Consider the following 20,635-nt stretch of genomic DNA (forward strand, 5'->3'; position numbering starts at 1 on the left):
TTTCCGAATCTAGCAGACGACAGGTGTTGTTTCTACAGGTAAAATGTCTTTTGTTTAGTTGTTTGTTTGTAAGAGTGCTAGTTTGTTTATTTGTTTATTATTTTATTCCGGCAAAAACAATTTGTAGTAAGGATATTCAATTTACTTTTACTTACATTTTAAAAATTAAATTAAAAGTTATTAAAGTGACAGACCCTAAGCTTAGTTTGTAAACACTACGAATTATTTTTCCCTATTAAAGACGTTTTTGATAACTTAAATTAGAATTAGGCCTACTTACATTTTACTATTTAGAATATTCATTTTCATATACCTGAAGTGGTTCTGGTCATCCAGATTTTTATAATGATATCATTACCCCAAAATGCATTTTTCATAGGCCTAATTCTAAAAACGCACGTTCGTCTGAGAAGTAATGGTTATCGAATCAAATGCTAGTTATTTTTAGACAGTATTTCCCTGTTTAACTTTTATTGAATACTGGTATCCTGTCCTATCTGTCTGAAGTTGCACCCATAGGTTAAATTGCCGTAACAATAGATGTCAAAATGTAAAAAAAAAAAAAAAAAAAAAAAAAAAACGGACGGTAAATTGTTTAGCCTATCTTGGTGAACTATGTTCCCTCGTGGAAACCTGAGGGAACTACGTTCCTTCAGTCTGAGGGAACATAGAGTTCCGTTCGGAAACCCTAATAACAATAACCCTAACCAGAACATACCTGTACACCGGACACGGTTGTATATATAGGTTGCATAGTACCAAAGAAGAGAGTACCGTGTCAAGGTTCGACGTGCACCGTCAAATATTTACTGAGTAAAAGCACCTGTGGGTGTGATTGGTAGTAATATGTGACATTGATTATTTGTGCAAATACTATTATCCATTGACAATAAATAAATACACTTTTATTTGTTATACAGTTGTTATGCAGTATATACCAGAGGTTGAAACTAATGCGGGGTACCCCCAAAAATGGAAGTGCAATTTTCAGCAAAAATGACGGTTGCTATTAAAAACATAAATTAAATCTCTTAAATGATATGTGACCCCCCATTTTCTTGCAGCTAGATTAGATGTGAGGTGCCACACTTTCTATTGCTGTACTCCCTGGTTTGTTGAAACGCTGCTTATATCAGTTTTATTAGTAAACGTTAACATTATCGGCAATAGGAATTGATTTGGTCAAATGGAACCTATAGCTGAGGGAACAGAGCTGACCCCGTAATAATTCCATAGTACGAATAAAAATGTTCCAGGCACGGCGGAGCAAGGGGGGGGGGGGGGGCGCTCTATCTCCCTCAATAATTCCGAATAAAAAAATGTCATTGCTATCTTATGACAGTTTTTAGAATGGAGGAAATTGTATTTCAGGACATCTAGTTTTCTAAATTTTACGGGAGATCATACCACCGAGGCCCCCTAGAAACTTTGCTTTGTACCCTCGATCTATCAGCCCCTCACCCCCCCCCCCCCAATGTCTACTTCTGCTGTGCCTGCGTTCCATGTGGGAAGAACTATAAGACACACACCCCACCCCATCAACAAAACCCCTGACATGTTTGTTAAATATAATAGCCTATTAGCCCATTACACATGAATTGTAGTTGCTATTCTACAGGTGATTTTTATTTTTACAGCTTTCTTGCTAAAAAGAATGGAAGGAGATTTGATTTGTAATTTTAAGAAATGTCGGAAACATTTAACCACATATGCATGGGTGAGTACCAGACCATAACCCTAACCCTAACTAACAATTTTGGGATGCTGGTAAATATTTACCTGTTGATTGACTGCAGGGGCAGATCCAGGATTTTGTGTATGGGGGTCACCCCTCTAGATCTGTCAATGGATAGATTGATTGATTGACCGATTGACCGACTGACCGACTGACTGACTGACTGATTGATTTATAATGGATGAATGGATTCATTTGTTCATTTCTCTGTCGTGTAGGTAATTATTTTAAATAAACAATAGGTTTTTTGTTTTAAGTAATATATTCATGGTTTTTAATAATAATAATAATAATAATCACACCCTTTGTAGTTTGTCTTGTTCATGTCAGTAGATTTATGGATTAAAAAAAAGACTTAATAAATTCTCCAGTCATAATGAACATTTACAATACACCATTTTTTTATATTGTGATTGTTATTATTTAATATTTTAAAATTATTTACTTATGACAATGTTTTTACTATATTTTATTAAAAATGTTAAAAAACAATTATTTGTTTCAGGTTACCTCTTGTTCTCGTATCCTTTTGATATAAACAGCACAACTACATGGAAAAACTAAGTGTACATACATATATATATACACACATGAAGCATTGGAGGATCCAGGGTGGGGTGGTGTAATAGCAGTGGTTTCCAGTATCTCCCCCAACACACACATGTTAGCAGGGATACTAATAGAAGCAAATATATGGTGAATAGAAATTAATCGGGTTGAGTATACTTTAAATGGCATTCTAATGTTATTATTATTTTTTGGCAGGCAGCAGATCTGCATACCAAGTAATACTAAGGCCAGAATTATTTAATTTTTAGGTTTACAAACAAGAACTTTTGTGCACAAAGGTAGGAGGAAGGGAAAAAAACAAAACAAAAAAACACCTGTTTCGGGTGTATCAGTAGGGGTGATTTAACTTTTTCTCACTGTTACATTATGAAATGCACCACAATAGACTAGAATGGTAAAAATAATTTATTTGAGCAAAATTACGCCGGCGGGTTCGTAAACCAAATAATAAAAAAATACTGGCCTAATAAGAAAACTTTTGTTTTATTTAACAATACCACTAGAGCACATTGATTAATTAATCATCAGCTATTGGATGTGAAACATTTGATAATTATGACTTAGTCATAAGAGGAAACCTGCTACATTTTTTCTAATGCAGCAAAAGGATCTTTTATATGCACTTTCCCACAGACAGGAAAGCACATACCACAGCCTTTGGCCAGTTGTGGTGCACTGGTTGGAATGAGAAAAAAATCCAATCAGTTGAATGGATCTACCGAGGTGGTTTGATCTTGTGACACAAGCACCTCAAGTGATTGCTCAACCGACTAAGCTAAATCCCACCACTACTAATAAGAAAGGCCAATCATTGAATGGTTATCTTCTGAGAGTGGGCCACAAGTGTTGGTCATCTGTCAGTTACAGACTGGCCTCGGTGGCATCGTGGTTAGGCCATCGGTCTACAGGCTGGTAGGTACTGGGTTCGGATCCCAGTCGAAGCATGGGATTTTTAATCCAGATACTGACTCCAAACCCTGAGTGAGTGCCCCGCAAGGCTCAATGGGTAGGTGTAAACCACTTGCACTGACCAGTGATCCATAACTGGTTCAACAAAGGCCATGGTTTGTGCTATCCTGCCTGTGGGAAGTGCAAATAAAAGATCCCTTGCTGCTAATCGGAAAGAGTAGCCCATGTAGTGGTGACAGCTGGTTTCCTCTCAAAATCTGTGTGGTCCTTAACCATATGTCTGACGCCATATAACCGTAAATAAAATGTGTTGAGTGCATTGTTAAATAAAACATTTCTTTCTTTCTGTCAGTTACATTGTTCCAACCAGTAAATGGGAGTGAGTTTTTTTTAGTGTGTGTGTGTGTGGGGGGGGGGGGGGGGGGGGTGTTTAGTGATTTCTGTTGGAACTAGTTCATTCATTCATTTCAACTTATTTTCGTGCTTATATCCAATTAAGGTTCAAGCATGCTGTCCTGGGCACACACTTCAGCTATCTGGGCTGTCTGTCCTGGACAGTGGGTTAGTTGTTAGTTGGTTAGTGGTTAGTGCGAGAAAAGAGGGTGTAGTGGCCTTACACCTACCCATTGAGCCCTTAAGAACTCGCTCTGGGTTGGAGCCGGTACCAGGCTGTGAACCCTGTACCTACCAGCCTGTAGTCCGATGGCTTAACCACTGCGCCACCGAGGAACTAGTAACATTTCCCAATAGGCTATTATGTCAGTATGGATGTTACATAGTACACATCAAGATAACCCATGTGTATTTTGAGCTCTGTAATGTTTAAGTTTCATTACAGTTCTTGGTTATAATCCTTAATCATTAGATATATTCTGTGATGAACATGGGACAAAAGAGTTCAACAAGTCATTTGACTGTCCAGCATGTAAGTACTGGTGACTATTACAAATCACTTGACTGTCCACATGTTAAGTATAGGTGACATAATTTGGGTGACTATTACAGGTCATTTGACTGTCCAGCATGTAAGTACTGGTGACTATTACAAATCACTTGACTGTCCACATGTTAAGTATAGGTGACATGTAAATTTGGGTGACTATTACAGGTCATTTGACTGTTCAGCATGAAAGTGTATAGGTGACTATTACAAGTCATTTGACTGTCCAGCATGAAAGTGTATAGGTGTACACATGTATGTATAGGTGACTATATTACAAGTCATTTGACTGTCCAGCGTATATCTCAGATTCCTTTGTATATTAAGTATTTACAGTAATCTGCTTAAGAATTAATAGCAGTGAAATACTAGTAATATGTGTAAGTAGTGTTTTCATAAAATCTGTTACTTCACTTTCAGGGGCGGCACAGTAAAAAATAGTGGTACGGCTCATGGTTGCCAGACTCGCCTTTCAAATTACTTGTACGGACATTTTCACAGATATAACAAATATACCCCCCCCCCCCCCCCACACACACACACACACAAGAGTGGTACAGCATGGCCGTACCTATTTGAAAAGTGGTACGGCCATACCGTCTGCGCCGCCCCTGACTTTTATGTGACAAATCTTTCTTCTTTTTTTAAAGTTATTTTATTGTAAAAGCTATTCTGCTTTCTGATTATGAACTCTATTGACATCATGTATATATATATATATGTACACATGTATATGTTTTTACAACTTTTATTTTCATGCATTTCAGGTGAAACAACATTATCTAGAAAATTTGACATAATTCGAGTTGACTTGCAGCCAACTGAGGAGTACAAGTCTGTAAGTAAAAATCCTGCAGACTTTTGGAATTGATTTTATTGGCTTTTCGAAAACAGACAAGACTAGTAATTAAAGTGTTCATTATTTTGGAAATTAGGAGACTGTTTGAGAAACATGTGGCCGTATCTACAGAACACAGTCAACTCTGTAATTTTAAGCATAAAAACTAATACATGGTAAAGTGTTTATTATTAAGCATGGTCAAGTGTTTAATTACAAGCATGAAAAGTAGGTGCTTATATTTACTGAATACAGTGTTTAAGTGTCTAATTTTAAGTTTGAAAAGATTTCTTGTTGCTATTTGGTTCATGTAGTCTATTTGGTGGCAACTTTCACTATTTTGACATCAAATAGCTGAAGATAAATTAATCAATATGTTTTATTATTTAAACAATAAGTAAAAATAATCAAACTAAACCTCTAATAGCCATAGTTTAAAAATGTACTGACATGTCATTAAACTTTTAACCCATTTATTTTGTCTTTTCTTTTTATCTTTCTGTGTGTAACTATATTTAATTATTATTTGTATTTCACTTGTTTCTTTTTTTTCATACCCTTCTTAATATATTTATTATTATTATTTATTCTCTCTCAAATTCAGATGGTTTTAGCTGGTCAGAAACCAGAAGTTATCATGGAAATATGTGCCAGGTCACTAGCCTTTTGGACATATCAGGTGAAGGTTTTAAGCCAGGTTTCCATAAAATCTACAAGCCATGGATCAATGCAGACCAGACCATATTTTAATTTACAGACTGCAACTATGATCCCATAAAAAAAATCATCTTTCTTACAAATGTTATGGGAAACAGGTTTTATTTCAATGTATAGCTTGATCAGTGGTGGGTCATAAGATTGATTAATAAACAAAACCCTAAGTTACGAAATCAAATAACCTTATTTGCCGCCATGTTTAGCATTTATTCTCGCCACCAATAGGCAAGGTTGTGTGGGATTTGAGAACAGGAACATGTTCTTGCCTCTTCGAAATGTTTACAGGCTATCCAGCAATCCTACTTTTTCTTACTTTTTCTTACTTTTTGGTCTCTAGTATATACATGTGTAGCTGTCCTATTTTTCATACTATTTCTTCAAAATACCTAGTTTTTCCTACTCTTTTTTTTCAAAATGCCGTGAATTGCTGTTAAAGTGTGCATATATTTCTTGTGCTATTATAAAAGTCAACAGTCAATTTTTGTTTTTCTGCAGCAAGATATATTTCCCAATTTGTGGCACTCAACATATTAAATTTACACCCTGAAAGTCAGTGTAATTTTATTTCTGTCACTCAAATGTTACGTTTGCCATGTCTAAAGTAATGTGCTCCTTCAATACTCACCTGAGTACTGAAGCTGTAGAACTACTATATTGAGCATGTACATGGGTTTAGAGTTATTAGTACCCTACTGGCCCATCCTGTCCCACATATAGGTTTTCGTATGTTTTAGTTTTTTTCACAATTCCTTGAGATATTGAGCTGAAATTTTGTCATGTACTGTTACAGATCTCATTTGACTTTCGAAGCGATTTACCCATATTGACAGAGGCATGGCCCTTGAACTTGATATGAAAATTTGTTTTCCCACCCCTGGCCTCGAATCAGTGGCATACTGGTTAAGCCATCAGACATAAGACTGGTAGGTACAGGGTTCGCAGCCCGGTACCGGCTCCCACCCATAGCGAGTTTTAACGACTCAATGGGTAGGTGTAAGGCCACTACACCCTCTTCTCTCTCACTAACCACTAACTATTAACAGCTAACCCATTGTCCTGGAAAGACAGCCCAGATAACTGAGGTGTGTGCCCAGGACAGCGTGCTTAAACCTTAACTGGATATAAGCATGAAAATAAGTTAAAATGAAATGAAATGTTTTCCTTACTATTTTAGTTTTTTGCAATGCTTCAAGATATTGATCTGAAATTTTATGTTCAGTTACAAATCAAGTTTACCTTTCATGGTGATTTACACATTCATTTTAATGATTAATGTTAATACATATTGTTTTAGTCCTACTTTTATTCTACTTTTTCCTACTTTTTCATAACAGTGTGCTGGACCTTTAATTAATTAATTCATTCATTCATTCATTCATTCATTCATTCATTCATTCATTCATTCATACATTCATTCATTCATTCATTCATTCATTCATTCATTCATACATTCATTCATTCATTCATCCATTCATTCATCATAGTCTCACCAAGAGAGGGCATACCAGGAGTATATGGCTACAAAGGCTAAAAACCAGGCTGCTCAGCTGGAACAGTACTACGAACAGATCATGCTGCGAACACAGACAGAGCTGTCATGTATCTTTCAAAATCGAGGGGTGGGTCAGGGTTGAAACAGGCAGAGCTATCATGTATCTTTCACAATCAAGGGGTGGGTCTAGGTTGAGAGAGGTGGAGCTATCGTGTATCTTTCACAATGAAGGGGTGGGTCAGGGTTGAGAGAGGTGGAGCTGTCATGTATCTTTCACAGGCAGATCTGTCTGTATCTTTCAATAAAGGGTTGAGAGAGTTGGAGCTGTCATTTATCTTTCACAATCAAGGGGTGGGTTGGGATTGAAACACTGAAACAGGCAGAGCTGTCATGTATTTTTCACAGTAAAGGAAGTATGAAAGAGGTGGAGCTATCATGTATCTTTCACAATCAAGGGGTGAGTCAGGGTTGAGAGAGGTGGAGCTGTCATGTATCTTTTACAATAAAGGGGTGGGTCTAGGTTGAGAGAGGTGGAGCTGTTATGTATCTTTCACAATCAAGGGGTGAGTCAGGTTTGAGAGGTGGAGCTGTCATGTATCTTTCACAATCAAGGGGTGTGTCAGGGTTGAGAGAGGTGGAGCTATCATGTATCTTTTACAATAAAGGGGTGGGTCTGGGTTGAGAGAGGTGGAGCTATCGTGTATCTTTCACAATCGAGGGGTGAGTCAGGTTTGAGAGGTGGAGCTGTTAGTATCTTTTACAATAAAGGGGTGGGTCAGGGTTAAGAGGTGGAGCTGTCATGTATCTTTTGCAATAAAGGGGTGGGTCTGGGTTGAGAGAGGTGGAGCTGTCATGTATCTTTTACAATAAAGGGGTGTGTCAAGGTTGACAGAGGTGGATCTAACATGTATCTTTCACAATCAAGGGGTATGTCAGGATTGAGAGAGGGGAGATATCATGTATCTTTTACAATAAAGGGGTGAGTCAGAGTTGAAATGTAACTTGAAAAGAACATATTATATGTTTATAGTTTGGTAAATATATCTGTAATATTATTTAATTACTTTTGGCAAGCCCGACTGAAAATGGCACCAACTAAATTAATTTGTAACTACATAACCCGTATCCTACTTAATATTAAATGTTTTTACTTTTTATTCTCTGGTGCATTCTAAAACTAATTCCTTTTTTTTGTTATAATAAGTTAATTTTTTATTATTGCATTTTAGAACACTTGGTCCTACCAACAAAATTTCTAAATTCTCCCCATCATCTCAACTGGTCCCCTTCCCCTCCCCCCACACCTTCCTGCCACGGAACCGCCCACTGGCGAAGTCAGAGGCTGAATCCGTGGTAGGCATGCCTGAACATTTTTGGATAGGGGCACGTAAATAGAGTTCCCATTCCCATTGAAAAGAACAGATCATGCTGTGAACACAGGTGGAGTTGTCATGTATCTTACATAGTAAAGAGGTGGGTAGAAACTTAACTTGAAGTGACAGGTCATGCTGTGAACAAAGGCAGAGCTGTCTTGTATCTTTAAAAATAAAGCACTGTACACGTCAAATAAGTTGCAAATTATTATCATATTACATGTATTAACATTCATTTAATCCGAAATGGATTTATTGAAAACAAAATTTAAATTTTGAATTATTAATACTGATTCTAGTTAAATTTTATAGCTGACTTTAGTTTTAATTTTAAAAACTGTTTCTTCTAGCAAAATGAATGATTAATTTTTTACTATAGTGCTGTCGGAAATAGAATAAAAATTATTTTCGTCGATTATTTCTTACATATTAAACAGACAAGTAAATATTTTGTAAATATCTATTTAATTATAGTCTACCTAATTTAGCATTTACTTGTTTTGGCTCTCATTGATGGACAAGGTGGTGTTTACTCTTGAAATTAAAAGAAATACGTCAGTAAACAGGTGATTTGTGCACTTTATTAGAACATACTAAAACACAGTTTGGTCAACATATGTCAATTTCATTGCTGTTACAATATGTGAGGGACCATTTCTGATGATGGTTTACCCCTATTCCTCGCCAAAACAAATATTTGTAGACATTTATAAGTAACTTTTGAGCAAAACTGTCAAGGACCATTTTGAGTTTGTGATCTATTTTCCGGTATTAAAGGTGCTATCTCAAAGTTGCATAATGACAGCTATTGCAAATCATGTTTTATTAAATTTTGCTTTAACATTTAAAGACTACACCTTTAACTATATGCCCAAATTATGATTATAGGAAATAATTTTATCAACTAGTAGAAAATACATTTTTATTGGAGAATCTTTATCACAAACAGATGATCACATATAACTTATGATATAGCACCTTTAAGTGGTTGCAAGATTGTGTACATTTCTACTGTATTTATATTGAATTTATATTCACTAAATATGCTGGTCAAAATTAATAATTTATGCTACAATTCAAAATAATCAGTTATCTTGCAGTTTTAAATTAAAAGTTTGTTTAAGGGTATAAATGAAATTGGCACATATCCATAAAAATGTGTTATAGTCTGTTCCAATAAAGGTCACAAATCTCCTATTTACAGACATCTTTATTTTAATTTCAAGAGTAAACACCTTGTACATCAATAAGAGCCCAAACAAGTAAATGCTAAATTAGGTAGAGTATCATTAAATAGGTATTTACTAAATATTTATTTGTCAGTTTAATATGAAAGAAGTAATTTACGAAAATCATTTTTATTCTATTTCCGACACTACTTTAGTGTTGATGCAATATAAATGACTCAATCTGTCTAGTATATTTCTAGTACTATCCATAACTCATTCTGGCTAGTATATGTTTATCAATAAAACACTTTATATAAATCATCCACCCATGAAAGTAAGAACCAACTATTTAGGGTTCACCCTGTCCATTGCCAAAGTGGCTACAACATTCGGTATTCAGCTGATAAAATTTTCTTTAAATGAGCCACTTTTAAATAATTTTCAAGAAAATATTCTACATAGTGAAAATTGGCTAATTCAAATTCTTTCCAATGTGAGCCCTACCTTTACTAACGTAGTTAGATTTTGTGATAGCATAAATGTTTCTGATGTAATAGTGTTGGTATAAAGAACTGCAACTAGCAATAGCTGGTGGGAATTCTCCAATAAGATTAGTGGGTAGAGCATGGGATGTAGCTCAATGGTAGAACACTTGTCCGAGATATGATCGGTCACAAGATTGATCATCCTCGGAGAATTGAGCTAAGTGTATCTTACATAATAAAGAGGTGGGGTAGAAACTTAACTTGAAGTGACAGGTCATGCTGTGAACAAAGGCAGAGCTGTCTTGTATCTTGTCTGAGATATGATCGGTCACAAGATTGATCATCCTCGGAGAATGGAGCTAAGTGTATCTTACATAATAAAGAGGTGGGGTAGAAACTTAACTTGAAGTGACAGGTCATGCTGTGAACGGAGAATTGAGCTAAGTGTACTGTGGTTTTCTCCCAAATGTTGAAATAACCATATCAGACACCCAATAGCTATATAGTTTAAAATGTGCTGTCTTAACAGCTATTCCTTTTCTTTCCTTTTACTCAGAGTAGCTGGTTCTGAATCACCTCAATGGAAGGTGATCCATTTGTGACACTAGTAAAACCAGATAATCACCCAGATTTTCAATATGCTGTAATATTATACTGAGTTTGAGCCACAAGTATTGACACAATAATTAATTACAAATATCTTGTTTTGAAAACAGAAAATATTCTAGTTCAGTGTCATTTTTCCTTTTAAGTATGGTCTCTTTATATGTTTGTTCTGCATCTTGGTTCATTTTATTCCTTGACATTTACTCAGCTTTGAAGTCAAACCTTGCGAGTAAGTACAAGTTTCAGTATACAACACAACAGTAAAATCAAGTACATCATGTTTGCATTGAAGAGAGTCTGTTAACTGCAAGCTTTATAAATATGCTTTACTTAGAAAAGACATTTAAATTTACTTAAAACCAGCTTTTTGAGGATATGGTAGAAGATAGAATACTACATTCATTTCCATTAGATACAGATACCATTTATCTTACAAGTTGTTTTAAAATGTGTCCAACCTGCTTTTGCTCTTTAGATACAGTTTGAAACATCTTACTGTAAGATAAATAGTATCGGGAACTATTCTGTAATATTAATTAGTTTTGGGGATGAAGCTTATTTGATGATTGGAGAAAGACAGTTTAAACCCTGATTGTGCATCTATGTTACTGCACCATTAATATTGTAGCTGTCAAGAAGGAGCTTGAAGAAGCGAAGAAGATGCATAATAGTGTGGGAGAAAAACTGATGGAAAGAAGCAGACAGTACCAAAAACTACAGGTAACAGAATATTTTAGTGGACATCTAAAACTACAGGTAACAGAATATTTTAGTGGACATATAAAACTACAGGTAACAGAATATTTTAGTGGACATATATAACTACAGGCAATAAAGTGGCTAGTTTTAGTGTACTAAAAACTACCGGTAAAAATATATGACAAAAAAACACAGCTTTGGAAGTAGGGCATCTCCCCATCTCTGAAGATTGTATAAATCCAACCCCAGTTAATATATAAGTCAACCCCCCCCCCCCCCCTCCCCCTAACATCTTCTAATGTTTGTGTAATAGTAGGACCTGGCACACAAAACTGCAGGTAACAGCATTGTTACAGATTTACTCATTTTAGGGTCATTTCAAAATGGTTCCTGTCACTGTTCTTTGATGAATAGCTAAAAATCCCCCCACTCCCTACCTAGTTTTCATGTACTTATACATTATTCCCAATTATTTTTGTCCAAGTTAGTTTTCATGAATTATCTTTGTTAACATGTTGCAAGCATGGAAGTACTTACTGAAATGAATACTGGTATAACTAGGTGCAACACTTATGTCCCCGTACTCGATTCGAACTGGAGCAAAATTTCACAACATAGTAAAATTAAGGCCACCACACCAAATTATAGCTCTCTTACCAATGACTAGCCATTACCGGTAACATCTATCCTCAACAGACAACCCAGTTACCAGAGTAAACTTCAGGATCAACATGATTATGTCATGTGATATTCAAACTTTAAAGTTTGTTTTGTTTAATGACACAACTAGAGCACATTGATTTATTAATCATCAGCTGCTGGATGTCAAATATTTGATAAATTTGACATATTATAGTCTAGAGAAAATCCACTCCATTTTTCCCATTAGTAACTAAGGTATCTTTTATATGCACCATTCCACAGATAGGATAGCACATACCACGGCCTTTGAAATGCCAGTCGTGGTACACTGGCTGGAATGAGAAATATTCATATCAGTTTACTGATATCACTGGTTGTGATGTTTACTGATATCACTGGTTGTGATGTTTACTGATATCACTGGTTGTGATGTTTACTGATATCACTGGTTGTGATGTTTACTGATATCACTGGTTGTGATGTTTACTGATATCACTGGTTGTGATGTTTACTGATATCACTGGTTGTGATGTTTACTGATATCACTGGTTGTGATGTTTACTGATATCACTGGTTGTCATGTTTGTTATCAGTCGCTATACGGGGGCAGGACATAGCCCAGTGGTAAAGCGCTTGCTCGATGCACGGTCAGTTTGGGATCAATCGCTGTCAGTGGGCCATTGGGCTATTTCTCGCTCCAGCCAGTGCATCACGACTGGTACATCAAAGGCTGTGGTATGTGCTATCCTGTCTATGCGATGGTGCATATAAAAGATCCCTTGCTGCTAATCGAAAAGAGTAGCCCATGAAGTGACGACAGCGGGTTTCCTCTCTCAATATCTGTGTGGTCCTTAGTCATATGTCTGATGCCATATCACCGTAAATAAAATGTGTTAAGTGCGTCGTTAAATAAAACATTTCCTTCTTCTTGTTCTTCAGTCTCTGTACGATGCTCTGCGGAGGAAGTGTATCACGCCATCATCATTTGACAGTGGCCGCGGTGATGCAAGCAACCTAGAGCAGACGAATCTACGACTTCAGAACTTCACGCTGGGACTCTCATCGGTGGATGGTGAGTAAGAAACTTGACAAACAAGGGCAGGAAGTAATTGTTTGTTTATGACACCTCAATACATTGAAACCTTTCTAAACTGTACACCCTCCAGGCCAAGTTAAATGTTCGGTTTTAAGAGTTATCGGGTTTAGAGAGGTTAAGTTATGTATTGATTTTTAAAAAAGGACCTTGAAACATGTCCGGTTTTAAGGAAATTCCAGGTTACAGAGGGCCCAGTTTTGAGAGATTTCACTGTGTAATGCTATTTGTGGCCTAACATCATATACTATTGTTATTTTAGCATTTGGTCGAAAACGCACAAAGGGATTTTTTTTATATGCATGTTCTAATAGGAGGACAGTACATACTATTGTCCTTGATCTAAAAGTTATGGTGCACTGATTGGAATGGGATAAAATCCAAGCCCATCAAGGGTGGTTGATCCTACATGTATGCCAGGGTTTGAATTTAATGGCAGCAATGCCCTGGTCATATGTCTCAATGCCCTCAAAATTAAACATAATCTTAGAGTCAAACTGGCTCTGCCTTATTTTGCATGCTACTAAATGGTCATTATACTCAAACATGACTCCAGAAAGTTGTTTTATTATGAAAATATGAAACTCCTCACACTTCTTTATTTTGAATGTGTTCTGTTGTGAAATTTTATGTAGCTTTATTATGTTCTGTTACAGATCAAGTTTGATTTTCATGGCAATTTACCTTAAATGCAAATATTTTTGTGTGCTAATATTTCGCAATTTGCACCTCAATCTGGGATTTTGTGGGAAATTAATTTGCAATGACACCATCAGTGAAAATACCCCCCCCCCCCCCCCCCCCCCCCCCCCCCCCCCGCCCTCATGTAAGTACATCATCATGCAGTTATGATATAATCCACACTAATTAGTAGCAAGATCATTTTCAAAGAGCCACTGTATATAGAGTAGGTAGTTCAAGATGAGGAACACCGATTGTGCATATACTTTATATACATGTATATGTAGGGCCTTTCAATTTATTAGCGAAATGATGCAAAATGCCAATAAATCTCATCTGGATGAATACTAGTGTCTTTAATGAGACCCCTGTCATAACATTCAAATTTTATATTAAAATCAATATTTGGCAATTAGCCATTTTTCATTTGCACACATTGATCTGTGAACATATTTCTCTTTATGGTACCCATTTTTCACCGACTTAAGGCCCTTCATTTTAAGAGATATGAAAAATGGTTATCCGGACTTTTATTATATATATATTATATTTGTATATAGTTTCAAGTTTCACTTTCATGGCAATTTACCCATTTTTCACAGTTACTTTGAAGTTAAGAGACATGAAAAGTTGTTGTGCCCGGAAGAGTATTAATTGCTTTAGCAGTACTCTGAGAATGCTTGTTGTATTTCAAACCATTAGCCTCTTCAGTTATCTATAGATATTTATTAATCGATCGGCTATGACATGATTTTAACTTAAAAGAGCTTTTTGATTACTTTTTGTGTACCACAATTATATATCAAATACATTTGTTTGTTTACAAAATCAGTATCTTTGTCCTATGGTGTTTGTAGTAGCCCAACTTGGATTTAACATCCTATGCACAATCATTCTGTATGTATATGGGAAAAAAATATTTGGAAATAAAATGAAGTTTAAGCTATTGCAACAAACATTCATCATGAGTGTTTTTTAAGACGATGTACAGATTAACTATTGATTAGGTTGATATTTTACATATTAAAACACATAAGTAGCAAATTCTATTTATACTAAAATAACATTTCAATTATAATACATATATGTATATGTATATGTATATATATATATATATATATATATCAGAGATGGGGTAATCATAATCAGTAATCGTAATTGATTGTAATCGATTACATGTTTTCATGTAATTGCAATCGTAATCGATTAAATTGTTTGAGGATGTCATGTAATCATAATGTAATCGATTACATTGTTTGAGGATGTCATGTAATCACAATCGTAATCGATTACATTGCTAATGTAATCATAATCAGCGATTACTTTCATGATTACTCATAATTATTTACTAAAGTTAGATGTGTTTAGCATCAACTCCAGTAACAGTGCCTATAGTTAGAAGCAGTACTGGTCAGTCAGTAGAACTGATCTTCCATTGTCTACTACTCTCATAGTAGAACTATTATTTGCCTTGAGAAACAGGGGATCATAACGTCTGGTTATCAAATGAATGTTACCCAGGGGATGAAGACACACATTCACATAATGGTATCTATCGTGTTTACGTTTACTATAAAAGCATTTGAATGAATACAATGTTCTAGCTAGCAATATATAAAAGGGCACTGCACCATGCCCCAGTTTTGTGTCCTAATTCATTGCCGTAAAAATGTTATATATATATATATATATATATATATATATATATTTGTTTTAATAATAAAACACTTGCATTCCTCTGAATGCATATACAGCGTTATCACGGGTCTGAATTCAACTAAGAAATGCTTGACAATATCTCGTTTTGTCACAGGTGTGAAAGTCCACCAATGGTACTGTGGCAAACTTTTTTTTCTTTTGTTAGTGGTTACGACTGCAGACGGGCAGCCAGCCAGTCGTAGCAAGCTTGATTCCATGGGCAGTCATCCTCACCCTGTCGCAGACACAACCACAAATAATGTAACTAATTAAGCAAACACCCAGTTGAAAGTAGTCTATCACAATAAACCTTGGTTTATTTTCCTTTTAAATAGCTTAAAATATTAATACGTCTGATAAAAATTCCTGAAAGCTGATTTTAATAGATGTTCTATGAAACGTGGCGCTTCTATAATGATACCAAAATAAACACACCCAGACCAAGATACTTGTAATTTTCACCGATACAATTGGATCCTTATAATATAGCACAAAGCAAGCATTACTGCAAATCGATTCATTAATAATAGTAATTTTTAGAATGTCAACAATTAAATGCAATGAGCAACTTGTGCACATGTATATGTATGCAGATATCAATTTAATTATTTATTTACTTGTTTGTTCTTTTCTTTCGTTCTTTATTTCTTCATTTATAGATTTAAAAATATATATATATATATAACAAAATATATATGTTATGCATTGATACAATAATTATACCTAATAAATAATCCCAAATTATCCATTATGTCTTTCAATGAATGAAATCGGTATGGTTGTAAAATAAAGTGCATAACTTCATGGTGGTAACATCATTTCATTATTTGTGTAGATTTGTGGAAATGTAATCATGATTGTAATCATGATTGCTAGACAATGTATTCGCAACCGTAATCAATTACTTTCAATTATCTTGTAATCGTAATCATAATCGTGACATTCTAAAGTAATCGTAATTGTAATCGATTACTTTTGTCAGGTAATTGCCCCATCTCTCTATATATATGAGGTCATTCCCCATTATATATATATATATATATATATGTATGTATGTATGTATGTGTGTGTGTGTGTGTGTGTGTGTGTGTGTGTATGTATGTATGTATGTATATATATATATATATATATATATATATATATATATATATATATATATATATATATATATATATATATATATATATATGTGTGTATGTATATATATATATGTATGTATGTATATATACAGTGAAACCCCTCAACACCGGACCCCCTCTAAACCGGAATCCCCTCAAAACCGGACGTTTTCCGCGGTCCCGTGATTTACACATCTTTTAACACTATATTTTACCCCTCTAAACCGGAAACCCCTCTAAACTGAACACCGGACAAACAATTCGGTCCCAATGTGTCAACTTAGTGTAAATCCTACCCCTGAAAACCGGACGATCAAACCGATACCAATCAATATTGGCCCACCTTTCTGTGAACACCGATGGCTAGTGCAATATGCGTATGCTCGAGATCGCTGTTATCAGTGTAATTCACTGCTGCATACAGTACAGGTACCGCTCAGCTGGTAAGATTAGCAACTTGACAATAAACAATTAAAAGGACTGATCGCAAGCTTTGGTATGGAGTTAACTACTGTAAACACATTGATTGTGTTGTAATTATGGTTAACATTAGCGGAGTTCGGGTTTGGGTTAGATGTCTTTATTCAGTTACGAGTGTGTTTTAAGGTCTTAAATGTGATCCTTCACAAACAAGTCTCATGATTTGCTTCAAAGATTGACACAAATAACAGGGAATTTAATTTGCTGCCTTCCTATTGTGTGAATTAGTTGGGGTTTTTTTAAACGTTTGTTTAGCGAAATAAAGAGTAAGCAAAAGCATATGTTTCTCTGTTGTTTTTATTTTTCTAAATGCTCATAAATGCACCATTTTTCAACATATTCTGGTTGTTCTTGTTTTAAAACACTTTAACACTTTCCCTATTTTATGGAGAACGAAAGGTATTTCCGTTCAGGCAAACCCCTGAAAACCGGACACCTCTAAAAACCGGACATTTTACTTGGTCCCATGGATGTCCGGTATTGAGGGGTTTCACTGTATATATATATATATATATATATATATATATATATATATATATATATATATACACATGTATATATCTATACATATATATATACATGTATATATCTATACATGTATATATATATATATATGTATATAGATATATCTATAGATATATCTATAGATATATCTATATATCTATATATCTATATCTATATCTATATCTATATCTATATCTATATATACACGCCTGCCCCCTTTACTTTTATTCCTTTGAATTCCAGCTCATTTCTTCCCGATCTAGCAACTCCTATCTTTTAACTTATTTTGCTGTCCACCTCTACATCCCAGTCCTGGTCTCTCCAACCGTGACAGGTACTTGCCTCTTGTGGCTATCCGTGCCACACACCTGTCATTCCCCATTAGCTTTTAGCTGTGGGCTTGGTCAGACCACTTCAGAGAGTGTTCAGTAGTTACTTCTAAGAGGCACTTGTAACTACCTACTATGCTCTCCTACTACCGGCAGCCATTAGTTAGTGCTGTGGGTCAGACCAGCTTTATTAGCAGCAGAGAACTAGGATGCCAGGTGGTGCAGGGTAATACACAAAGACTGCACCTATGGAGGAAGTTGAGACAGGCAGGTGATGGTCTTGACAGCTCAGAAGACATGGAGGAAAACAGTTGTCGAAACAGATTGAAATCGTACGAGTTTTTTTATATTAAGATAATGAGAATGGTAGGCAAAGGGTGATAGATGAGAAAGATGAATGAATGTGTGAACCAGCTTTGACGGGATTTGAACCACTGTCGTCAGCTTGATTGTCCAGCAGCGTATCCACTAGACCATGGAGCTCACATTCAATATTTAGTAATTTAGTAATATTTAGTAATCACAATTCTAAAGTCGTGTCCATCAGTAATATAATATTGCGATTAGCACAAATGTCACACTTTTAATTAAATCTGATCAAAACGTTACTCAGGTATACATGCAGGACTTGTCGGCTTATAAAATAATGACCCATTGACTGCATAAAAAATAATTTAAAATTAACCCGGTTAACAATGGTAAATATCAAATGGGTTTATGACATGGATATTATGGGTAAGTTAAAATGAATTATGCATCTTATTTTCAGATGTTTTGAGACGACACAGTAGAATACCACAGGGGTCATCACCACCAGAGAGTAAATATAAACCTAGTTTCCATTAACTAATATTGATACATGTACTTGAGCATTTAAAAAAAGATTTATTAAAATTTAGTAGTAAATAGCATTATTAAATCAAGTTAGTATATTGTTTGGTATTTCTTGAAAGTTTAACTTTTATTTTAGTTTGCCATTGAGCAGAAAAGGTTTAGAAATACTGGTACATGTATATATGCAAACATACTCAATATTTTTGTAGCCCTATCCCTTTCTCCTCTCCTAAAATTGTACATTTAATTAAAAAAATGTAGATTTTTTAAAGGAATATTTGTTTCAATATTTTTGTTTCTTTTAATATATATGAAAATGTATTTTGGTATTAACCCCTGCTCCCCACGCCATCCCCAGTGTACATGCAGCTAATACACTCATGATAATGGTGATAATATTGAAAAAAAAATTCTTTATTCTTTCAGGAGACTTCGTCTTAGAGCCAGGTCGCACGCCAACAGTAGATCACCACGATGAAATTGACTCTCGATTTCACTATATCGGAACACCTAGAGGTTAACATGTAAACTACACCATCAGAACATCTGAAGATTAACATATATAAACTACACAACCATGACACCTAGACGTTATTAACTTAAAATCTGAATAATGACACCTAGTGGTTAACATCTAAATTAGACCACCATGATACCTAGAGATTAACTTCTAAACTACATCATCAAACACCTAGAGGTTATCATTTACACTACATCAAAACATCAAGAGATTTATATCTAAATTATACCAGCGTCACCTAGAAGTTAACTTCTAAACTGCACAATTAAACACCCAGAGGTTAACATCTACATTATACAACCAGGACACGTAGAGGTTAGCATCTAAACTACATAATCAAACACCTAGAGGTTAACATCTAAATTATGACATCTAGAGGTTAACATCTAAACTACACCAAACACCTAGAGGTTAACATCTAAATTATACCACGATGACACCTAGAGGTTAAATCTAAACTATACCATCAAACACCTAGAGGTTAACATCTAAATTATACTACTGTGACCTAGAGGTTAACACCTCACTTATACCATCAAACACCTAAATGTTAACATCTAAATTATATAACCATGACACCTAGAGGTTATCTTCTAAACTACACCATCAAACAACTGGAGGTTAATAAATCTAAACACATATATACTCTGTGTAACGAGAAATAACCTAACCACTGGGCTACACACCTGCCCACATTTACTACGTTGGTTGTGTTGACAGTGAAGTAGATATGGTGGTAATTATTAAACATTGGGTATTAACATTTTATTCTGCTGAGCAGACCTGCAGCTAAAAAACGGTTTAACCAGGAAATGGAATCTTTGGTAAAAGTTAATGATAAATAATTGTCATACATTTTGTTATTTTTTCTTTTCTACATTTTATATTCTGTAGCTACATTTTTTTTAAAAGTAGACTATCCAAAAATGTTTAATGAAGAATACGAATCAGTGATTTTCATATTATAATTTAGAATAATGATGTTACATTTCGATGGAGTTTCTACTTTATATTCTGTTAGCAGCACATTCTTCATTATGTGTGAAGAAACAGCAGACCTGCTGTAGCTAGAACACTTAAATTGTAATTTATTTTAAAGACAAAGTCTCACACCAGTTGACCTACAGGAAGGAAGGAAGGAATTTTTTTATTTAACGACGCACTCAACACATTGTATTTACGGTTATATGGCTTCAGACATAT

At 35.0% G+C, this 20,635-nt stretch overlaps 1 protein-coding gene across 1 annotated transcript; it reads left to right on the forward strand.

The window, feature by feature from the left end:
* Window positions 1-3: 3 nt before the first annotated feature.
* LOC121387520 (E3 ubiquitin-protein ligase CCNB1IP1-like) lies at window positions 4-20,635 on the forward strand. The gene is made up of 12 exons (XM_041518665.1): window positions 4-38; window positions 1,638-1,717; window positions 2,241-2,256; window positions 4,080-4,139; window positions 4,922-4,992; window positions 5,597-5,671; window positions 7,194-7,308; window positions 11,043-11,063; window positions 11,463-11,554; window positions 13,115-13,247; window positions 18,848-18,898; window positions 19,339-20,635. Exons 2-12 carry the CDS (start codon window positions 1,655-1,657, stop codon window positions 19,431-19,433), a joined length of 792 nt encoding a protein of 263 aa, XP_041374599.1. The 5' UTR covers window positions 4-38; window positions 1,638-1,654; the 3' UTR covers window positions 19,434-20,635.

This window comes from Gigantopelta aegis, chromosome 13 (assembly GCF_016097555.1).
Source record: "Gigantopelta aegis isolate Gae_Host chromosome 13, Gae_host_genome, whole genome shotgun sequence".
In the NCBI taxonomy this organism is placed as follows: Eukaryota; Metazoa; Mollusca; class Gastropoda; order Neomphalida; family Peltospiridae; genus Gigantopelta; species Gigantopelta aegis.